The sequence below is a fragment of the Anastrepha ludens genome, chromosome 4 (assembly GCF_028408465.1).
Source record: "Anastrepha ludens isolate Willacy chromosome 4, idAnaLude1.1, whole genome shotgun sequence".
NCBI classification, from domain to species: Eukaryota; Metazoa; Arthropoda; class Insecta; order Diptera; family Tephritidae; genus Anastrepha; species Anastrepha ludens.
The window spans coordinates 115789120-115813062 of NC_071500.1; the positions used below are offsets into that span (position 1 = coordinate 115789120).

Consider the following 23943-nt stretch of genomic DNA (forward strand, 5'->3'; position numbering starts at 1 on the left):
TAAAAAGTTCGACCCAAATTGGGGGACATCAGAATTCGTTTTAGAGGTATGGTTCCATCGGCAAAGTTTCTTATTTTGATCCCTAGAATATAATTTTCACAGAGCAATGGGCGATTATTTGCCTCCCCACAAAAGAAACTAAAAAGTTCGACCCAAATTGGGGGGCATCAGAATTCGTTTTAGAGGTATGGTTCCTTCGGCAAAGTTTCTTATTTTGATCCCTAGAATATGATTTTCACAGAGCAATGAGCGATTTTTTTGCCTCCCCACAAATCGATCCGGCCTAATATATATATATTTATAAATATATATACATATATGCTTTCTGAGACCAATATAAATTCTGGTTCACAAATTCTGAAATTGTGTTTTGTTAGAAAAATTATTCGGGAACCTTTTAAAAATTTGATGGATCATCAGAAGGTATCTAAAATATATGTAAATTTGGGTTCGATTTTTATTAAGACTTTTGTTTAGGCCAGCCCTGACGAAAAATAGTTATACCCCGTTTCAAAACTACTGCAACGATCAAATCATACAATCGTTGAGTTTCCTCTTACAGTTTGGCCTATTAGGCGGGTCTCACGAATCACATCAGAGAATCAGTTTGCCGCTTATTCTTGAAGAGCAGCCGATGGAGGATTGGCTTGACAGAGTCTATCCAGCTATCACGCCACATAATGCATAAGTTAAACTCATATTCATGCATCCGCACAAATTATTTATATATCAGCTTAACAAATAAATAGATAGCACTAAACATTGCATTACTTTTTCTTTCTCATTCTTTTGACTTGCTCATCGTGCCTTCGTAGGTCATCTCGCAGCCGGTGGCCAAAAGCACTACATAAAAATATTAATTCAATCTACAGTCACAAGAATATGGTACTGAGCACCAGCACCTTCGCAACAACCCTTGCCCCAAACAACAGCACAACTACACTACGGCCATACCAGAAACGCTGAGTCAATGCGGGGGATACACGCGTCATTCGCTGCGATATTAAAAAAAAAAATCTTCCAGCAATCAGAAAAGTCTATAAAAATTGCGTGGTTCGACTTCATTTGCACTTGTGTCCGGTTAAAAAAGAGTATTCAGTACTTCCACTTAAGTCACATTGAGAAATTCATCTTATCTGTAAAAGTATGTATTTCATTAAAAAGATGTTAATGAAGCAAAAAATCCTTAAACAAAAACTTATTTCTTTGAATACTTTTGCGATTATCTTAAAGCATAAAAATACTTCGCAACATTTCGGTGTACAAGTATAAATATATATAACACATGGGCTAAAAAGTCCCGGACCTAACAAAGAAAACACGTTTTTTTTTTTTGTTCAAAATTAGCTTTATTCATCACCGTAATTTCAATCAAGAACAACGCAATAATTCCAGCGCCGCTCTAACATTTCAATACCACTTTTGTAGAACGATTTATCTTTTGCCTCAAAATAGGACTCAGTTTCAGTGATAACCTCTTCATTTGAGCGAAATTTCTTACCGGCGAGAATTTTTTAAGGTTCGCGAGCAGCCAGTAGTCGCTGGGAGCCTAATCTGGCGAATGCGGTGGATGTGGGAGCTATTCGAAGTTCGATTCATGTAGTTTGACGTTGTTTTGCCATTATCAACACGTTCTTGTTTTTGGTCAACAGTCAGCAAACGCGCCACCCATTTTGAACAGAACTTTCTCATGGTCAAATGCTCATGCAATATAAAGCTAAGACGTTCTTTTGACATCTTTACGATGTCAACTAACTCACGCAACTTCACTTTTCGATCATTCAAAACGATTTTGTGGATTTTGTTGATGTTTTCTGGTGTTGTCGCCTCATTTGGACGTGCACTGCGTTGGGCATCATCGGTGTCTCTACGACCACGGTCACGTTTGAATACAGCAAACAATCGTTTTATTGTTGTTTCTGATGGAGCGAAGTCCCCATAACACATTTGAAGCCATTGCTTTGCCTGAACGGTATTTTTCCCCATCAAGAAGCAATGTAAAATGAAAGCACGAAATTATTTTTGATCCATTGTTTTTAAAATAACAAAAGTGAGCAGCTGTCTTTTTAAGGTTAGTACTAACTGAAAAAGAGGCGAATGCAATAAACCTAGTCTTACCTATGTGTTAGCCGCGGGACTTTTCAGCCCATGTGTTACACATATGAATATTGCACATACTTAACATAATTGTATCTGTGGACTTTTCGACAAAAAAAACTTTTGTAACTTTACGGGGTTTTGATGTGCGGTCAATAAATTCTGATTTGCCATTGAAAAATTTAGCATTTTTTTGGATTTTTAGTTAGTGGGTTACAGAAAAAAGTGCTAAGACGATAAAAGTTGCTTTATTAAAACTATTCAGGTACATTACAGTTATAAAATATTATTATTTTAAAATTAAATTTTGACGTGTGACATTATTTTATACAGACTATTTTTCAAATTGTTTTTTGTTTATTATTGTTTTTGAATTGGCGTGCTAAGCAGTAAGGAAAATCCAAATCCATCCCGCAGCATACTGTGATAAGTGATTGCATAATTTTAGGCGATGTGAAATTATAACAGGCGTTATCGCCCAACTCAAAACCGCAAAACACCAAGTTGCATATCTATGTATATGTGCCCATACATATTCATGAAATGCAAGAAAAGAACCGCAAGTTCTTCAAATGAAGGGAAAGACTCATAAATTACTCAACAGTCTACAAAGGAAGTGCTAACATTTAGATCGTAAATAAGTACACTTTAATTAAATAAAGTCAGACATAAATAATTTTTTTTATGAATCAGATTAAAAATGAATAATATAAAATACATGGATAAGCCCGAAACAACTATCGAAGTGATACAATTGCCTGGCGCAAACGAAAACATTTCCGAGAAGTCACAATTGCAAAACCCAGCGTTGGAGGATAACGTGAACGATAAAGCTAATGAGGCTGATGGGACCGATGGGGTCGATGGAACCCATGTTGTCGACTCAGATATCGTTACTGAGGCTCACGAGCATACTACAAGCCTCAATAAAGCAGAGTTAGTTCGAGTCGACAGTTTCAATTATGCAGGAAATAAGAATTTGGCGGAAGGTGCGTAAGAACAAATCCCATAAAATTGAAATTATAGTTAGCTGGAAGTCTAAATCAACATTTTTTGTAATAATAACAAATTTTAGGTTTAATGGACATTGCACTTTTGTCGGCTAATGCTAATCAGCTGCGGTTTCTGCTTACGTATAACGATAAAGCACGGAGCTATTACATGAGTCTGGGTCTAGTGGGGCTGTCTTTGGTGCTGCAAGTGGTCGTCGGTATTGCGCTAATTTTCAAGGTACGCACACAAATTTTCCCTTCCTGAAAGTCAACATATTTCTAAACAAAGCTCCCCACAGCGTCACTTGAAGAGAAATGATCGGCGATATGTTTATACAAAAGAATTCCTGGTCTGTGGTGTATTCGTTATTACCGTAGTGAATGTTCTGCTAGCCGCATTCACCACAACTGAAAACGCGGAAAAGGCATAGACAACAGAGCATGCAACCGAAATACTACACAAATGATTCAACTGAATATCGTAAATTGAGCTTGTCTACTAAAACAATAAAAAAGCAATATGAACTAATTATAAAATATTATATATAAATATGCAGGCATTTTAATACACGTATTCTTAAGTACACAATGGTGATCAGATTGTAGGTGCTTTTTCCTATAGGGTTTATTTGACAGATCACGCGTGCCTACTGTCAAACTAAATACAGAATTTTTCTCAGTATTCCTTGGCATTTCGTCTCGGAAGGACCTACGCCTCAACAACGTTTGCAAGTCGTACAATTGTGTTAAGAAAATCGACGCTCTGTGAAAAGTGTTCATCGCGCGCTCAGGCGAACTTATGGTGCACATAACCGTTCAGCGATGAGGCCCATTTTTGGTTTAATGGCTACGTCAATAAGCAAAATTGCCATAGTTGGGCTGAAGAACAGCCACTACATCCATTGAAAACAATCATTTGGTGCGGCCTATGGCTGGAGGATTCATCAGCCCATATTTATTCAAAGGGAGGCTTGCGCCTATCTGACACTTTATGGCGAACGCTATCGCACGATAATAAACGTCTTTTTCATGCAAGTGATTGTTGTTGTTGTAGTAGCATGAACATCCCCCATACTTACATATGCTGCTGGAGTGACAGTCCTTGGCCGGATATAAATCCGGGTCGTTTCGATAACGCAGAACAGACTGTCGTGGAAACGACATGCAAGTGATCTCCACATTTGGTTCCAACACGACGGCGCTACTTGCCACACAGCCTCTGAAACAATGGATTTACTGCGTCGTCGATCGTCGTTTCGGTGAGCAATTTATCGCTCGTCTCGGCCCAGCAGATTGGCCACCAAGATCTTGTGATATTACACCTTCGGCTTTTACATGTGGAAGTATGTAAAGTCTAAATGCATTGTAGATAAATCAGCTACGATTGAGGCGTTGGAAGTCAACATTACTAAAGTTACTCACGACATACCGACCGAACTCCTCCAGCGAATTATTCAAAATTCGGATGGCCGCATACGGCGCATTGGCGGCAAAAATTTGAAAGGAATTATCTTTAAAAAATAAATAATGGTTTTGCTGGGCTTACCAAAGGCCTGCTACACGACAAATTACGAAATCAATATCACTGTAACTCTAATTGAGAAAGCACTTTAACATCTTGAGTTCGCCATGCCATCTACACAAAACATTGATGACCCCTACAGAATGACAAATATACTGTTTACTAGACAGGGCTAGTTTACTGGGGCGGCAGCCCTTGGTCGGGAAAAACCCGAGTCATTCCGGTAACGTAGAGCCGGCTGCCATGGGAATGCTCCCTCCCCTCTGGACCCATCCCGTCGAAACAGCATGTTTCCTGGGCCTACCCCTAGATGAGCTAGACGAAGATGACAGGTGATATACCCGAAACTGGCGGGGCTACTATTAATGTTAACAAACAAACAAACAGAATGACAAATACCAACCTAGACTGCTTTTCATAATTTTCCGAATGAATTCTGGGCCAATCCTTGAATATAGAGTATGTACTGTATATAACTGTATCCCTGGAGCATTGTGATGACTGCCATATTATCGTCATATCATCATTCGGTTTACTCTTCTTTTTTGCATTTTGAAGAACCGACTCTTTCTATGGTTTGGACTTTGTTTCATTTGAAAAGACTTTTACGTACTTTATTTTCGAAACTCTGCATCCTGAAGTTCTCGTAAATGTTATTTTCTGCTTGATTTTTTTTTTTTGTGCAAATCTCTTTGAAATCCACATATTTACATAATACCTCTAATAACGAATCTATTTATTAATTGTATCGGTTTGTTTCATATATATTATACATAAATATATTTAACTTTAATAAATGCTCATATTTCACGTATGTGTTCTTACAAAAATTTCAAAAAAATATGTACAAATGTCTTTAACAAAATTATATTAAATATGTATGTACTAGAATCTATTTGTGTGGTTCTGAAATTGCCAGTAAGCTCATAATTTGTTGGTTGTTTTAAAACTATTTATCCCAACGAAGGTCAGCGGAGTGGCTTAAACAGCCAAATTTCATTGCTTTACTGATAATTTCTTAATAAATGCACTGTTGGTATCTGCTACGATATTTTTTTTGACTATTTTCACTGGAAGACAAAGCCCGCAAAGATTTTGCATGCCTTTTGAGCTTTCGTTCTCACTTCATTTACTTGGCGTACTCCTTCTTGATCACTTTAGCAATGGTACTTAGCTGCATGTTGGTGGTGCCTTCATAGATGGCGCCAATCTTAACATCGCGATAATACTTCTCTTGTGGGAAATCACGTGTGAAGCCAACACCGCCCATCCAGTCAATGCACTTAATAGTGGCACGTTGTGCCACTTCCGAGGCGAAAAACTTGGCCATAGCAGCTTCCTTGAGGAAAGGTTTGCCCTGTTCCTGTAGGCGCGCAGCATTGTAAGTGAGCAAACGTGCCGCTTCGATCTCAGTGGCCACAGTAGCTATTTGATGTTGCATCGATTGGAAATCGTATATTTCCTTGCCGAACTGCTTGCGTTCCAACAGATAGGGTATAGTGTGATCGAAGCAGCCTTGGGCGAGACCTACCATTTGAGCGCCAATACCAATGCGTCCCTCATTCAAAAAGCCGGCGGCATATTTATAGCCTTGGCCGAACTCGCCAAGTAAATTCTCTTCGGGAATGCGCACGTTATCGAAAGTAACCATACAGGTGCCAGAGGCGCGAATTCCGAGCTTATCCTCGGGCTTATTCACAATCAACCCCGGTGTTTCGCGATCAACAATGAATGTGGTAATACCGCGATAGCCCTAAAGTGCATTGTTAATAACCGATTTTTTTTACTTGATGATAAATATTTAAATTACCGCTTCTGGTTTGGCGTTGGCAAAGACTAGAAAAACACCAGCTACGTCCGAATTAGAAATCCACATTTTTGTACCGTTAATAACGTAATGAGTGCCATCCTTCTTGGCAACGGTTTTTAATCCGAAAGCATCAGATCCAGCCCCTGGCTCAGTCAAAGCGAAGCTACCAGCCTAAAATAAATAAATACAAGATTTAATTTGCTTAGAAAATTTTTGCTTGAGTTCGTATGCCTCTTAACTGCTAAACCTTCTGATTGCATGCCAAAAAGTCGCACATGAGGGCAGATGAACAGATGATAGCTGGAAACCAGCCTTAATATTCTAGCTCACGAGGTCATGAGCTGAGGCAATTATTTTCTGCCGTTTTATTAGACCCAATTAATTGATAGCGCAAGTGCTTATCAACATTTTATAATCAGCCTTTTAACTGAACATATAAAGTATATTAAAAATTAGCGTAATCATATTTTCGTAGACTTTATTTTTCCTTATTGCCCAAGTCTCGAAATTCGCTCGCAACTAAGGGGCTTTGACTTGATTGTTACAATTATTTAATATTCTAAATTTATTGTTGAAAGTTCTATACTTACATATTCTTGTGACAGTTTCGGCAAATACTTCTTTTTCTGCTCCTCGTTGCCCACTTTCATCATAAGTGAGACAACTAACGTATTATGGATGTCGACGAAAGCTGCAACGGACGGATCAACCTTGGACAGCTCTTCGACAACTAAAATGGTTGTCAAAAAATTGCATCCACTACCACCCAAATCAGGATCAACTTCAATGCCCATCAAGCCATTCTCGAAAACGGCCTTCACCACTGATGGATCGAATTTGTGCTCCTGATCCATTTTCTTGACGAGTGGAGCGACTTGCTCTTGGGCCAATTTAGCCACTAAAAAAATAATAAAAATGTAGTTTTAAAATTCTATTTACTTTAAAAACTAAGAAGGCGAATAAGCTCGGCCTAATATTTTCTTATCTCACCCAAAAATATAAACTCATCTTTACTATTTATTATTTTTGGAAAAAAATTCAATAAAATTATACAAGAAAATAAACTCTATCACTCGTCAACACACCTAACAGGGCCAACAACAATAAATTCTAAGATTATTTTTTCCCCGCGAGCGTGAATTTTTTATTTACATATTTGTTATGACTTGAATATGTGTTTGTCCACATGTTTTTTACTTATACAGTGGCGGAGATGCAAATTCGGACAAATAATTGAGCTGAAATTTGGCATAATCTAGTGGGTTGAAGATGCAGAAGCTAAACCATTTTGTGTGTTTAAATTTGCTCATTTGTACGGTATTGCAATAAAATTTATTTAAAAAAGTGCTTTCAGATATTTTTATTTTAAAGAAACTTATATTTTTAAAAAGGGGCGGGAATAAAAGCAAAAAATCGGCTCTACTTGTTTCATTAAAACTCATTCACTATATGAATCTTACAGAGTTCTACGTCCAAAGATAGAAATAGACTGCCTATTAAAACAGCGTTCATCAACAAACATATAAGATTATGAACATAAATAGTAGCACTGACTTTGCAAAATTTAAATACAGTGCACTCGCGGTAACTCGAATAGCCGCTAAGTCGAACGACGTGCTAACTCGAACACATTTTTTCCCCTATTGACTTCTTTGTAACTCGAACAATAAAAAAGCGCTATAACTCGAACAAAAAAACAAATTTATTTGTACACACATTCTTTTCAAACATGTACATTTTGTACATACATACATATGTAATAGTATATGTATATAAATTATATGTATACTAGTGTATTGTCCATATGAATATTTCGGCGTTAATATCCCGTTGGTTTTCTGGGAACAACATCTTGCATTGACCAAATTGCTTTAAATTTGTCATTTGTAGTATATCAGTGCACGTGAGTAATGGATCGTAAAAGGTTAAAGTGTTTAACATTAAAAGAGAGGGCTGAAGTCCTTAACAAAATTAAACGTGGTCGTAGTGTTACTTCTCTGGCGAAGGAATATGGGGTAGCCAAGTCCACCATAAGTCTTATAAAAAAGAAAGATAAGGCAATTTATGGCTTGCACTAACGCTACCGGCAACCATAAGCTTAAACTTCTCGTTATTGACAAAGCAAGAAATCCTCGTATTTTCAAAAATTTTAACTGTCCGGTGGAGTACGAAAATTCCAAATCAGCCTGGATGACTTCGGCGATTTTCAAAGACTGGTTTCATAACTCGTTCGTGCCGCAGGTAAAATCCAGATTCATTAAAACAATTTTTTTAACCAAGTTAAATGACTTTAATATTTAGGTAAGAAAATATTTGAAAGATGGGGGACTACCTGAGAAGGCTCTTCTTCTAATTGGTAATGCCCCATCACATCCCAACGAAATCGAATTAAAGTCCGAGGATGGTTTAATTTTAACCATGTTTATGGCGCCGAATGTGACACCATTGATCCAGCCAATGGACCAAAATGTAATTCGTATAACGAAACTATACTACAGAAATTTTCTACTGGCTTCCATTTTCAACAATCGATCGAAAAATCGATATCGATGACTGTTTTTTTAACATAGCACACTCAATTGATAAGTCGAACAAATTCGATAAATCGAACAGCGCCTGTTTTAATTAGTTCGAGTTATCGCGAGTGCACTGTATTCACAAGTACATACACATACATACATATACATATATATGTAATATCTGGGCGAAAACTCGACAAACATACACAATGTGTGTACATACATACATATGCGTTCATACATACATATATGTGTACAAGAATTCTAGTAGTGACTTAGCAAAATCATAATAAGAAATATTGGTTTTCATATTTTTAACGAGCTGATGGGAGTATTTAACTAATAATAAATTTAAAAATGAGAATAGAAGAATAGAAGAATATATTTTTAAAAAGAATCCATTAAAACTAATAATAATAATGTGAAATAATGAGCAATCGGTGAGTTGTTGCGAGAGCAACAGCAACAGCAAAAGTTGTTGTGTGTTGACCGAGCCGACAAGCCCACATTTCGCACGAACGCCAAACGGATATTATATTTTCCTTATATGTACATATGTGTATGTAAATATGTGTATGAATATGTATGTGCAGATACTTGAAACGACCACGATATAAGCATGGAAATATATCGAAATAAATTGTATAGCGTTAATGTCAGTTGACGTCTGTTAAGTACCGCACAGCCGATAATTTAAATTTTGGCATGGTAGCCTTATGGTAACGCGCGGGCTTCACAATCACTGATGCCTCAGTTCAAATTCAGCGAAAAAGTAAATTTATTTTTCTTTCCTTCCTTTTTTGTTCAAAAATTTGTAAAATTTTTTTTTTTTTTTTTTATTTTCTGTTAAAAATGTGTCTGGTTTTTCAACCACTAGAGTGTGCGTGCTTTTAAATTTCACTTCAAATTTATTACATATAGAATACCAAATAAATGCACTCTGCATCATTTCTTTGTTAACCAAGAAGATATTTATTGGTTTTGGTAGATTTTGTTAGACCGAATTCGAAACCGACTTTAGAATTTAGCGAAAATTGTTAAAAAAATGCAAATTCGCCATTTTTCTCAATTAATAATGAACGAACTATCACCAGGATTTGTATGTATGGTATGTATATGGTGAGTATTGCGGTCGAACGAAATGTCGCGTACTCGTTCAAAAATTCAATGAGTTCAATGAGAAGATCGCCCTGCGTTAGTTGGAGATGCGTAGATCAAGACGAGCCAACCAACGGGCTAACGAGCAGCTACATAAATTAGATAAAAATTTAAAAACTTAATGTTAGGTTTAAGTTTATTTCTAACTCAGTAAGTAAGACCATGTATTAAAAAAAAAACAATAAACAATTAATATCTGGACGAATATTGGCAGTTTTGCTTCATTTGTAATTTTGGCCCACCATCTGTATATTACCATGCCTTTTCGGGCTTAAGAAGCATTCTTCGACAACTTCTTTTGGTATTTTTAAAAATGGATTGCAGTTAATGTAATTTAAATTAGTTTATGTAACCGCGTGGCTTGTTAATACAAAGCGTATTTATTTATCTAATTTTAATACCCGAGACATTTTTCGGTTCGATTGGGTCTCGGCCGAACATTGATAAAGTTGGCCTAGGTCCGATTCGGTTTGAATTTGGCCTCAAAAAGTGAAGTTCGATCGCTCTCTACAAATAAGCAATAGAAATAGGAATTTTTGTATATACCTACATACATACATACACATTCACGAATGCACCCAATAAAGATAGCATGCCATTTTATTGGAAACAATATGCTCTTATATGCATACATATGTACATACATCTGCATTTGCACAAGTGCGCATGTATTTGATTCTCTACTAATTACTAGAAAACAACAAAAAAATAAATTACAACAAAAGTTGTACGACAAAAACAAAATTTACTGCATATTTTACGCGTCAAAATAAAGTGTACAGAGATATATTTTACAGAAATGATATCGATTTAGAATTTTGTTGATTTCCCTTTTGCTTTGATAACGGAAGACAGTCTTCGGGGTATCGACTCAACTAGTTTTTTTGTCACGTCAGATGAAATTTTATCCCACTCTTCCTTTATAGCGAGTTTCAGTATATCCATATTGGTGATTGTCCTTTTGCGGATTTGGTGGTCTAAATGCTCCCACAAATGTTCAATAGGGTTTAAGTCCGGTGACTGTGGAGGATGATCCAATGTCTTAGGAGTACGATAAAGCAGCCATTCTTTTACTATTTTTGCTGTGTGCTTGGGATCATTATCTTGTTGAAAGATCCAAGATCCCTGCAAGTCTAATTTCTGCACACTGGTTAGTAAAATATTTTGTAAAATATTCAGATAATCTGTTCTGTTCATGGTACTTTTAATAAAAACCAAATTGCCAACTCCACTTGCCGCCACACATCCCCACACATCTCCACACCATCACCGAACCCCCACCGTGCTTAACTGTGGCTATCAAATTTTGGTCGGCATACTCTTTATTTTTGGTTCTACAGACTTTAACCCGTTTTTTCTGCCCAAATACATCGAACTTACTTTCATCGCTAAACAGGACTTATTCCAGTTTTTTTTTGCATAATCAAGTCGTTTTTGATTAACTGTCGATATTAGCGGCTTTTTAGGTGGGAGACGACCATGTAACGCATTGCGTGCAACGCTCGACGTATTGTACCTGCACTTACGCTAGAATCTGATGCAGTTGAAACTTCTTGTGATATTTTGACCGCACTTTTAAAGGAATTTTTCTTCACATCACGCACTATACACCTTACTTCAGTCTCATTTAAAATTTTTGGACGGCCTGCACCTGGGCGATTTTCTACTTTGCCGAACTTTGGGTATTTGTCAACTATTTTTTCACAGTATTATGGCTTCTGTTGACAATAGAGCCAATTTCACGAAAGTTTTTACCTTCATTGCGAAGCTTTAGTACCAGTTCTCTAACATCAATTGAAGTTTGTTTACCCATTATTATTAAAACTAAATTATAGAATTTAATTTACTGTAGACAAAAACTTTTCACTCTGCCGATCGCAACCAATTAAAATACAATATGAAAGAAGTTTGAATGCATCGAAAAAGGAAGTAAACAACCAAATATAACGGTATTTTTTACCGTACAACATCGCTAAAATGCTACTGATGTACGCTGTACACTTTATTTTGACGCGTAAAATATGCACTAAATTTTGTTTTTGTCTTACAACTTTTGTTGTTGTAATTTATTTTTTTGTTGTTTTTTAATAATTAGTAGAGAATCAAATACTAATTTAAAAACCATGAAATTAAAATATATTGTTTTGTTATAAAAGACTGAAATAAAGTCCATATTATAACAAAATGCTTTGTTATTTGTTTTTTTTTTTTTGTTTATTTTGACGCTCACAGTATGTATTGAGTGATTTTTTAAAGTAAAATTATAATAAAAACAAAAATATTGTGTGAATGTTTTTTTTTATAATCTGGTAGATAATGTCATCATATTTATTTTTTCGAAAGCTGGCATGTGTTCGCCGATCAGTCCATTTTTTGACTACTTTTTCCAATAAATCTGGCCGTATGGCGTCAATATGGCTTGAATATTGCCTTAAATCGATTGTTAAGCGGGCTGTATGTTGAAAGCAAATGTCGATGTTTAGCCGTAATAGCAGCTCCTTCCTCGTTTCAAAAGATTTTTGATTTTTTTTTTTTTTCAAAGTAAATTTCCACAATTTGGAAGCGTTGTTCAGGTGTTAAACGATTCTGATGACTAGCCAAACCTTACAGAACAGAAATTTCGAAACAGTCCACGACAGTCGGTTCTACGTTACCGGAACTACCCGAATTTATATCCGGTCAAGGACTGTCATTTCACGTGCATTCCCCGCATATGTATGGGTAAGTTTATGTTGCACCCTCCCGGCGAAAAAATAGTACTTTCTATTGAGTTTATTCTTGTTTTCTATTTTTTGTTATATAATTGTAATTATTTTTGTCTATAATTTGTTTCTCAATTTAATGCTATATTTATGAAAGTGTTGCTAAACCCTTCATCCGATTGCGAAGAAGTTTTTGGTGGCAAGATATTTAAAAAAAATCTTACTTACGTTCTGATTTGGCTTATATACTCATTTATATCCTCACTTGGATCGGACCGGAATTCGCTAATTCGATCCCAATTGTCGAAGCTACGCAGTCGGAAGTGGAGACGTACGCAGCTGGCAACATCGTCGTCGAATTCAAATCGGAATAAAAGGAAACCCCGCACGAAAAAAGACAATCGGGAGATGTCTAAAAATTCATTCGAGTTAAAGAAAAAACGCCCTAAATAAGTTCGCAAAGAAGGGAATATGTTTAGAAAAAAAACATACTTACAGAAACATGTCTTCCCGAAAATTGTGATTTGCCCTATAATATTTCCCAAAGCGTTAGAAAAAATTAGCCAGCCGACATACAAAATAGGGCTGCTTAGCAATCAGATTTTTCCTAGTGAATAAATAAAATGCCTCAGGCGCCGTGAGCTTCATGCTTCATTCAGATATAATATTTGTCGGCTGAATCAAGCACTTAAAGTTACGCTTTGTATGGAGTTCTTTTAGTTCTTTACGGAAACTCAAAAAATATCTGTCAACTTTCCAACTACGATTTGAGTGAGATATTTACTGCATCGCCACACACATATTTCTACGTGCGGAGGAGCTGTTTGCACTCAATTCAACTCTCAAGGAAAGCGCGAACAGACCGCTTTTGCCAGTGACACACATCCAGCGCACTAGAACAGTACGACACGGAGGCGCGGCTAGCGGCTATTCAATTTATTTTGCTCTATCACAAGTGTAACGCTTTTTAAATTATTTAATGAAATTTAAACCGCTGACTGCTTGTGAATATATACAATTTTCCTCGAGTTCTTCCTCCTGTTCGCTGATATGTTTTTATAAAGCAAATATTTACGAGTATTTAGTACAACATTTTACTGATTAGACGTGACTACTACTATAGAGAGCTCTGAAATATATATGCCCTCCTTCTTATATATGCACGGATCATGCAAATTTTTAAAATAGGCATTTCACTTACGAACACATTTTTATCCGAGAAAACAGAAAATCTTTGGCGAATATGGGTTCGAACCACTGAACTTCATATAAATCGAGTTCAGCTCAATTTACAGCCGAATGTTTACGCACTCGACCAATATAGTGGTGGTGGGATTTCTGCTAATTCTTGTTGTTATACCAAACGACTACCGCCGCCTAGCGGAAGAAATTTAAATCTATTTTTATATGCTTTTATTATTTTCTAATCACTGAAGGAACTGAAAAACAGTTGAAAATAACAACACAGAAACGATGTCTACAAAAGCTATGAAAGAATTTCATGCAAAAACACAAAACAAGCATACATAAAACACAAAATTAAATCCAACACACACGCGCACGCATAAATGCATAAGGTGGGCGCGGTGGCCAAGTCGTATTGGATATTGCATATTGAGAAAATACTTATCACGCGAGTTCCGCTTGAACTTCCTACTGCTTTTTTGTATTTTCGCTCAAGTAATACATGTATATATGTAGTTATTTTTTAAATATATACATATGTATGTAGAAAATGAATGGATGCAAAGATGCATGCCAAAGAGATCTCGAATCGTATATGGATGTATGTATGTATGTACCTATATATGTAAATGTATTTATTTAATATATACATACAAGCATATGTATATAGTAGATTGATAAGAAAACAAATACACACACGCAACACATACACACAGGTAGATATACATACATATACTTTTAAGCTAACATCTCCCTATGTATAGTATACACGTATGTATGTATGTGCGCGCTCTTGTTGTGCATTCACTGAATTAAAGGTATTGGATTCGTTTAAAGCCTTTGAACAACTTCTTCCACCGCGTTGGTGAAGTTATCACCGTAGGAAAAAGTACAATTTTAATTATGCACATTTTGTGTTTACAGAAAGTCAACTAAATGTTATTATGTTTGTGTGTAGTTGTGCTGCATCACTGCTTTAATATAGCCAGATCGATCAAGCTTCAGGCCTTAGCAGTACAGACACTAGCTGCCACAACTCGTTATGTAACATTATCAACATGCAGCGTATACAACAATTAAGAAATTTTGCAAAATAAAACACCTGCATGAAACTAAAATTAAGCTCACTAGTAGATTTACATATATGTGTGTATCTGCATTATTTATTTATTTGTGAGCAGGTGCGTTACGTATGTTTACAGAATCATTAGCGGACCAAAGGATAAAATTAATCGTCGAATATTGGACATAATTTATCTAATACCTCAAGTTTTACTTACCAGTCTCCTTCATTACGCGTTCATCTTCGGTGAGCACAGTGAGTGCTGACATGGCACTTGAACCGCTGGACATGCATTGCTGTTGGCGCTGGACTGCGCTAACAATCTGAGTGGAGAAAATTGTATGTGTAGTAGATTTTTTATAGAAATATTATTATAAAACGAATATAAGACAAATTTGGAGGACTATTTATTTAAATACATACACTTACATACAGATGATGTATGAAGTACATATGTATGTATGCACGATTGTCGTCTCACATTTTAGCTCCAACCTCATGGTACTTACCATACGCATTGGTATTTTACGCAGGCAATTCATAGTTGCCTTTATGTACAACTGATCGACGAAACAGGAACGAGAGATCTAGCCAAGATCGCAACTAAACAATTGAGCAGACAACAGCAACTATGGCACGTCCAAAGCGAACTGAAAACAAAAGCTTGGAGGAAAGATCACTTATAAGCAAGAATGATAGTGCTTATAAGAACTATAGGATTGCGGCATTCTTGATCACTGTGCGATGGATAGCAGTGTTGTAGGCAAAACTGTTTTCATTCCAATCAGAGAGCTAATAGAGCTGCCATATTTCAAAATGTTGCGGCTACAAACATTTTCGTGTCACCGAAAGCAAAGTATACACATGCAGACTTGTACGAATACTTAGTCGCATGTCAGTACGCTACACTGTTGAAGCACGTTGTTCAAACACAATTTCGCTGTAATCGTTTTATTGTGAAGTGAGCGGATATCATGACGCCAGAAGAAGAAATATTAGCGCTGCGTGGGATTTGTGATTTATTTTATTGTGATTTTTTATTTATTTAATGTGTTCGTCTCCCACAAACGGTGCGAATACGGCCTTCCTCATTCAAATATATTCAAGTATGAGGTGCTCTCTACATTGGGCACTATAAACGCTCAAGGCGAATTGATCACGACTTTGACAAGTCTGACGTCAAGCCTTTCCAATTCAAAATAAAAAAAGGACAATTACTTTTTTGTGAAAATTCAGCGAATGGATTGGTAACATTGTAATTTGAGTGATTTACAGATTAAACAAACTAGTGAAGGCGAAGTGCTGCGTGTTAAATTGTAAAAGCACGAATGAAACTAAAGCCTACAAATATAGTTTTTTGCGGTATTATGCGTATGACGCCGTAGCAAGAATGTGTGTATGTGTGTATAATTTCTTGTGCTTGTTCGTTTCTATTGCTTTCGCCTACTCTTCCTCTTTACAAACAAGTAATTCTCCTTCCTTTTGTTTGTTTATTCATAGAGCCTGACGTCACAGCGAATTCGAAAAGCGCAATCTTGTATTCTATCATTCTTGCATAATAACTATCGTAATTTCTAGATTTGACAACTAGTTTAGTATCTCATTCGCGCGGTATAGCCACAAATGCTAGTCGATTTGGCAATGACTACCTTGCCCCAATGTTTTAATCCCCCGAAAGCCTTAAATCACTTCTAAATATGGTTCTTGCAAGCGGCTGGCCAGTAGTTTCATGTACAGCTGAGCGATAGGCCAACTGGAACACTTGGACGTGTTTGTTCCAATTTCGTTGGCATTTTCAACCATTCCATCCGATCGTAGGTGCAAGGGTTTTCTTAATTCCCAACAAACAACACATACTTTTTAAAAACTACGGACTCCAAGTTTCATCCTCGGTCTGCATGCAACTCTATAGGTACTCCAAACCTAGTCACCCAGTTTTGCACAAATACCTGAGCAATGGTTTTGGACGCTTCATTTGGTAGGGCGTACACTTCTGGCCACTTACTGACGTAGTACATAACATCGAGCACAAATTCATTGGCGGAGTTACTTGTTGGAAACGGACCCGCCACATCCATGGCCATTCGCTCAAATGGTGAACCCGCTTTGTATTGCGGTAATCTTCCACGACTTCTCTCTTGTGGACTTTTGGCTGTCATACAGTCCACACAATTTCGAATACATTCGGCAACTGATTCTCTGCAGTTTTATTAATACCCAAATGACCTCCACTTAGCCCATTGGGGAATTCCTCTACCACAGATTTTATTCTGGATTTAAGAACTATAATCTGGCTATTCTACTGCACCCAAAACGCGGTAGACACAGGAGGGTTTCGCTCCAACGTCTTCCGCTTCTATATTATTTTCCAGGTAAGCAACATTCAATTGACTTCCTTTTATCACACTTGCTTTCCATTCATCATCGGGTTGCATTATTCTGATATCAACTACCCATTCAGATGTCTTGACTTTGGAACAAGGTCGCCGAGATAGTGTATTAGCATTTCCATAGTGTTCCCCATTTCGATGGTCGATCTCGAAGTCGTAATTTTGCCGTCTGCAGTCTTTCAATCCACGATGAAATTTGTCCTTCTGGATGCTTGAACTGGAGTAACCATCTCATGCATGGTGAGTTCTTAACTTAAATCGTTGTCTGTGCTGGATTTCTACAGGTATTTATAGAAATGTTTCGTGCAATCAACCACAGCTTACAGTTCCTATCTGATCATACAGTAATTCATCTCCGATTTTCCGTCTACTTTGCTATAGAATGCAATCACTTTTTCTTGCCTATTGCTGAACTGTGATAGTAGTCTTCCTATTCCTTATGCGCTGGCCTCTGTATTCCCAATGAATTTTTCTCCCGCATTCAGATGCGCACATAGGCTACTGGAACGCTTCCTTTTGTTCTTTTTCCACTCAAAGCCGCAATTCTTCTTAGTGAGATTATGAAGACTCCGAGCAACATTTGCGAATCTAAGAACAAAACGACGGTTACTCGTTCACAGTCCTGAGAAACTTCGCACTTCGTACACATTTATTAGTCGTGGTCACTCTTTCAGTGGTTTTATTTAGCCTTCGTCTATCTTGTGGCCGTCGGTGGCCACCTTATGTCCATAATACGTGACTTCTGTTTTAAACAAGGCGCTTTTCTTTGGATTCAATACCCGACCTTTTTATACGACCAAGGGCTGTCCCTTTGCAAATTTATGGGGATTGATTTTTGCTATTGCAACAATACCAACGAATAGCGTACATCTATGCTTTCATGTGACATCCCTCCATATTATGTGCGTCATTTCACTTAAATGTCTTGCCAGAACGAATGAAACGTATTCATTGTGGAACGGCTTTCAAAACTATGTGGCAGTATTCATAATTTTCTCCAACAATAATCTGGCAACAACATAACAATTGCAGCAAACTTCATGTCGTCATAACATTTAATTATTTGACAGTTTTTCTCACTTCCGACAATTCAGCTGTCAAATTCCTTCTTTTTGTTGTTTTTACGTGACAAGTTTGGTGTAAGTTTTGCTCCGCAATTATTTTTACGAATCTATTTCCATCACGTCTAAAAATTTAATGTTTCAATGAAAAGTATTTAAGTTTTGTATATGCGCCTGTGAATTTTGCGAAATATGTCCTATTTTGAAGGTGTACATTATATTTTTGCCGCTATCGCTGCCAATAAGTTTGACCGTCAAAAGAATACGCATTGTTTAAAGGAGTCGGATCTAATCATTCAATATTATACAATTTATTGAATGAGTACAAACTTGGTCGAAATGATCTTCAAGCGGGCAAATTGCAATTTAATGTTTGTTTCTTAATTTGTGTCGAGCGCGCGATATTTATATACATTAAATTTGAACGTTTTCGTACTATTGTGAAGTGATATTAACAAATTTATTTTTATTACAGAGTAGACCGCAGCGTATACAACCATGAAACAAAACAAATTCGTCTCATCTTCGCGCAGGAAGAACCGCAAGCGCCATTTCCAGGCTCCCTCACATATTCGTCGTCGCCTAATGTCGGCGCCATTGTCGAAGGAGTTACGCCAAAAGTACAATGTCCACTCAATGCCTATTCGCAAAGATGATGAGGTGCAAGTCGTGCGTGGTCACTTCAGTGGCAATCAGGTGGGCAAAGTTGTGCAGTCATATCGCAAGAAGTTCGTTGTGTACATTGAAAAAATCCAACGTGAGAACGCAAACGGCACCAATGTGTACGTTGGCATTCACCCATCGAACTGTTTAATTGTCAAATTGAAGTTAGACAAAGATCGGAAAGCAATTTTGGATCGCCGCGGCAAGGGACGCATGGCTGCATTGGGCAAGGATAAGGGCAAATACACCGAGGAAACCGCAGCACAGCCAATGGAAACTGCTTAAGGATTTGGATCCAATTACGTGAGGTGTAACCTGCTTTTATATTAACAACAAACTTTAGAATAAATGTTTCCCTTATAAAATTTAAACTATGATATGTTTTATATTTGTGGACGTTTATCAACATTACTCTAATGAAAGTGGTAGGAAAGCAGCAACAGAGTGCTTTCACGTACATATATCATCATCATAATCCTGATTTTGCGCCACAGTTCCTTGTGAGCCTTGTGCATGTGTACTGTTCCCATAAAAATTGGTCCGGTTTTTACGTAGCTGGGGAATATTTGTGCCGGCATCCATAAATAAAGCTAAATTGGTCGATTCCACGACAGTCGGTTCTACGTTACCGAAACGGCCCGGATTTATATCCGCTCAAGGACTGTCACTCCAGCAGCATTCCCCGTATGTAAGTATGGGGAATGTTTATGTTGCTACAACAACAACAAAGCTAAATTGGAAAATGTTCAAACTAATACCTCTAGAGATGAGCATGGGAAAAATATTGCATAGAAGTTGAAATAAGTAGTCGTGATATAGGAAAGCAAAAACTTTGGATTTCATAGGAAATGAATGGCAGTTGCATTGAAATTCACTTGGAAGTGAAACAGAACCTTTCAGATAACATTATTAACCGTTCTCCAACTACATCACTTTGAGGGCAAATATGAGCTCAAGGGGCATTCATAAAAGGTGATTTGTTTTCCCCCCTTGGGATTCGGTTGTTTGAATTTCGAAGTGGTATGCTTTTTTGTTGTCGCTTCGTCTGTTTTATTACATTCTCATTGATATATTGTAATTTAAAACGATATTAATTATATTCTTGGGTGCAATAATATGCAAAAATTGCAACGTTTTGGTAAGTAATTTTTTTTCTTTGACCTACTGCCGAAAATGGCAGCGTAATGTTATGGAAAATCATAATTCAATAATAAAAGATTATCTATGATAAAAGGTTTGCTCAGTAAGCAGCTTTCTCATTCCCTTTTGACAAATCGGCTCCCGTAGCAAGACACTGAGTTGCTAGCTCTAGAAACTTTGACTAAAAGTGGAGGAAAAGTAAAATTTGTAGAAAAAACATTTCATTTTCAAAATGGCACCTTGGATTGAATCATGATGGAAAATAAGAAACGTTGCCTTAACATACAAATGTAATCATTGTACAAATGCGTAAGTAATAACACTCACAGCTGTTCGCCAAAATATGTTCACAGCTGAGACCACCTGAAAAATTATTAAATTTCATACAAAAACTCTAAAAATAACGTAAAAGTTCACATATTTCTCAATAAAAAGCATTATTATAGTTAAGAAATATATTAAAAATATTTATTATTGTAAATTTTCCAACTCAGAGATATTTTTTTGTCGATATTCTATTCCGCAAAAATTCGAATTTGGTATAGTAGTCCCACCAATACCCTCAAGCAAAAAGTCCAAGCACTCACACCATCACACACTCGACTGCCTGTCAAACTCACACCAAGGGTGCCTGTCAACCCTACTAATTTTTTTTTACTGCTGAAGAGCTAAGCAAATCGATTGTGTATCTTATCTAAATATTATGGATATTGAAAGTCTATACACCGAGTTCGTTGCCTCGTAATAAACGTTCACATATAAGTAGATGATCTATTTTTTCGTGCTTAATTTCCAATCCGTAATTAAAAAGCGAGATTTCCCATACAAAATTTCTCTGCCAAAATCTCAGATTATAAAATAATCCTAGATAATAACCTTACTTTTGCACACTTTTGTGTTATCGATAATTAGTATTACGAATTTAAGGAGAAATATCAAAATAAATGGACGCCGGCAAAGAAAAGAGGTTTCTAGATATAACTCCAATAAAATTTTTGTGAGATATTATTAATTATTCATTCATATTACAGAAAAAAGCATTTGCGCAATTAAATTTGCCATTCAACTTGAATTTTCTTCATACCGTTAGTAATAATTAAACAAACCAAAAACACCGAAAAACCTTTTACAACAGTATTGACAGCTGATTGTCAAGTTTGCAGGTAATCTGCTATATTTGAACGGGTAGATTAATTTTGTGGATTTATTGGTAATTAATGTATATGTGAACGTACTTTAACTTGGCAGTTTTACGTATATTAGGCCTCTTCCGCCCGGGAATAGAGCTGCCTCAAATTACATGAGTTTGTAAAATAGAGAGTTATACCAGTTTAATGAGATAAAGCCATACTCGCTAGCGGCGAATCTCACTCGATAACTTTGTTGTAGCTTTCGCATAAAAATGTTTCATCAAGTGAATCGCGCATAAAGATAGCGACCAGAAAAGTAGCGAATAGAAGAGACCTATTTTGCTTTTGTAAATCCACCAAAAGCGCCTAAGCATCAAGTAAAGAAGACATTTGTCATTTATTTTATAATATCGGACTATAACGATACTTTTTTCCACAACCACGTGTTTGTGAACATAATTCTAAATTTTTTTTTTGAATATTATATTATTTATTATGAATTCATATTACTGGAAATAGTGGTGGCAATGGCACAAAGAAGCACTCAAACTTCTCCTGGACTTGTGGAACTCGCATATGTGTATACGCAGAAAAAGCGGAGGAAATAGCCGCGAGAGTCTTTGGTCTTTGATCAATTGACAAGCTAATTGTCAATTCTGCCAAATGTGAACAGATAGGTTAACTTTTGTGGATTTATAGCTGATCACTGGATATTTAAACGTACTTTAGCTTTGTTTTGGTTTATTCGATAAATGTCCGATACCAATTAGGAAAGTCGATTTTTTCGTAATTCGCAAGGTATTTGAGACTGAATTATTTACAATAAGGTAATTTGCTCTCAAAATTTTGAATAGCGAATTATATATTTCAAATGATATCTAGAAAGTGCACCACAAATGAAAGCGAATCACGTGCGTTGGAATATAGCATTAGTACTGAAAAATTTGTTATCGAGAGAATGGTATCGAGTAAGAATTAGATATGGGTCTCGGTATTGGGTATTGGGTATAGCTTATTGCTTGCTCTTGTTGTTTGATTCCTAACCGTGCACGTTTACAATATATTTTATCAGTTTGTTATTTAGAATACTATTTAAAGCACAAAAGAACCAAAAATGGATCTGATGGTAAATACGGAAGTGCCAAATTCGTGCGATTTAAAAAAAATTAAAATTATTTTTAATATGTAGCAGTCAGCTTCAATTCTTTCGCGACCTGCAGACGAATTCGGCAATGACGAATCCCTCGAGGAAATGTGGGCAATGCAAGCAATGGACCATGGTGAAGTCTATTTTAATGTATGTATACTGTAATAAATTATTACTGGTTCCAGTGAGTTATTTGATTATAAGCTGGTCTACTTTGAATTCATACATACTACACTTTTTTTTGCTGAAGCTCCTCACCAGTTTGCACCCTTCGTGTCTGCGCCTTACGCCGTACGATGATAAAATTTATCAAACCTTTCGACAAGATTTTCCTGATCTCAAAATAGAACTATTGACCGATGATATCCTTAAATCAGAAGATGCGAAAATTCGCTGGCGCTTGTTTGCGGATAAATTCAACAAATTAGATGACTACAATTTGGGAACATTGTTACGTGCGGACGCTTCTAAAGGATTTGTACCTGAAAATACGCTTCTGGCTGTGCGCATACAGTTTTTAGCAATAGAAATAGCACGAAACCGTGAGGGTCTTAATGATGAAGTACACCGAAAATTCCATCCACCACCACGTAAATTGGTTAAAGGAGTAAATATGGTCCAAAAAGAGCATATCCAGGACGCGTAGTTAGTGAAGGAATTTACATAATTTTTTTGCTGAAAATACCAATATACTTACATCTAAATAAATATATGTATAGTTGTACATTTTATATTTTCATAAATTAAAAAATATACGATATAGTGATATAGCTTCCATTCTTTAAATTATCTTCATCTTTCTCTCCTTGAACATTTTGCATGTAATTTTATTTTGAAATTCCATCTAAAGTAGTTTTGAGAAGCTAAACTTGCTAGGGTTTTTTAATTACCGTTATTTGTGACAGCCAAAGATTAGGCACTTGTGATTACGATTACGTTTCAATTAATATTGCTGTAATTGTAATCCTTGAATTATATACGATTACGATTATTTTAATTGAAATTATCAACGTTACCATTATGTTTGCAATAATGGTAGTCTCGAAAATTTAAGGACTACGATTACAGTAATCATAATCACGAATGTATTGACTAGATGTGCAATTTTATTTCGTACAGGTTTAGTTAATATAATCTATCATTAATTTCTAACATAAATGAAATAACGTAAGGTCCGATTATATTATTTATACTGACAAACCAATTGTCTTTACTAATGCAAAAGTTTGATGCTACTCTGGTGAACTCCGGGGAGTGTGAAAGTTTCAGTAGGGGTGTTTAAACGAGAGTAGCATGAGTCTTAAGGTGGTACCAGCCGTTGCACTGCTCGAACCTAACCGGAATTGAGTGCGGGTGAAGCCTTT

General features: G+C 36.4%; 4 protein-coding genes and 1 long non-coding RNA gene across 5 annotated transcripts; 3 read left to right on the forward strand and 2 right to left on the reverse strand.

The window, feature by feature from the left end:
• Nucleotides 1-2714: 2714 nt before the first annotated feature.
• On the forward strand, nucleotides 2715-3599 carry LOC128862321 (ninjurin-B). The gene is made up of 3 exons (XM_054100880.1): nucleotides 2715-3086; nucleotides 3173-3327; nucleotides 3389-3599. The coding sequence occupies exons 1-3, from the start codon at nucleotides 2798-2800 to the stop codon at nucleotides 3518-3520; spliced, it is 576 nt and encodes a 191-aa protein (XP_053956855.1). The 5' UTR covers nucleotides 2715-2797; the 3' UTR covers nucleotides 3521-3599.
• A 1764-nt stretch (nucleotides 3600-5363) lies between these two features.
• LOC128860734 (short/branched chain specific acyl-CoA dehydrogenase, mitochondrial) lies at nucleotides 5364-15795 on the reverse strand. The gene is made up of 5 exons (XM_054098448.1): nucleotides 15558-15795; nucleotides 15266-15371; nucleotides 7012-7319; nucleotides 6422-6592; nucleotides 5364-6364 (listed from the first exon to the last, which is right to left on the reverse strand). The coding sequence occupies exons 1-5, from the start codon at nucleotides 15588-15590 to the stop codon at nucleotides 5741-5743; spliced, it is 1242 nt and encodes a 413-aa protein (XP_053954423.1). The 5' UTR covers nucleotides 15591-15795; the 3' UTR covers nucleotides 5364-5740.
• A 2672-nt stretch (nucleotides 15796-18467) lies between these two features.
• On the forward strand, nucleotides 18468-19533 carry LOC128862322 (60S ribosomal protein L26). The gene is made up of 2 exons (XM_054100881.1): nucleotides 18468-18577; nucleotides 18975-19533. Exon 2 carries the CDS (start codon nucleotides 18998-19000, stop codon nucleotides 19445-19447), a length of 450 nt encoding a protein of 149 aa, XP_053956856.1. The 5' UTR covers nucleotides 18468-18577; nucleotides 18975-18997; the 3' UTR covers nucleotides 19448-19533.
• A 346-nt stretch (nucleotides 19534-19879) lies between these two features.
• LOC128862323 (uncharacterized) lies at nucleotides 19880-21127 on the reverse strand. The gene is made up of 3 exons (XR_008454453.1): nucleotides 20793-21127; nucleotides 20542-20665; nucleotides 19880-20483 (listed from the first exon to the last, which is right to left on the reverse strand). It is a non-coding gene; the product is annotated as an uncharacterized LOC128862323 (long non-coding RNA).
• A 1282-nt stretch (nucleotides 21128-22409) lies between these two features.
• Nucleotides 22410-23365, forward strand: LOC128860736 (protein PBDC1). Its single transcript, XM_054098450.1, has 3 exons — nucleotides 22410-22558; nucleotides 22622-22729; nucleotides 22830-23365. Exons 1-3 carry the CDS (start codon nucleotides 22547-22549, stop codon nucleotides 23223-23225), a joined length of 516 nt encoding a protein of 171 aa, XP_053954425.1. The 5' UTR covers nucleotides 22410-22546; the 3' UTR covers nucleotides 23226-23365.
• The last annotated feature ends 578 nt before the right edge of the window (nucleotides 23366-23943 follow it).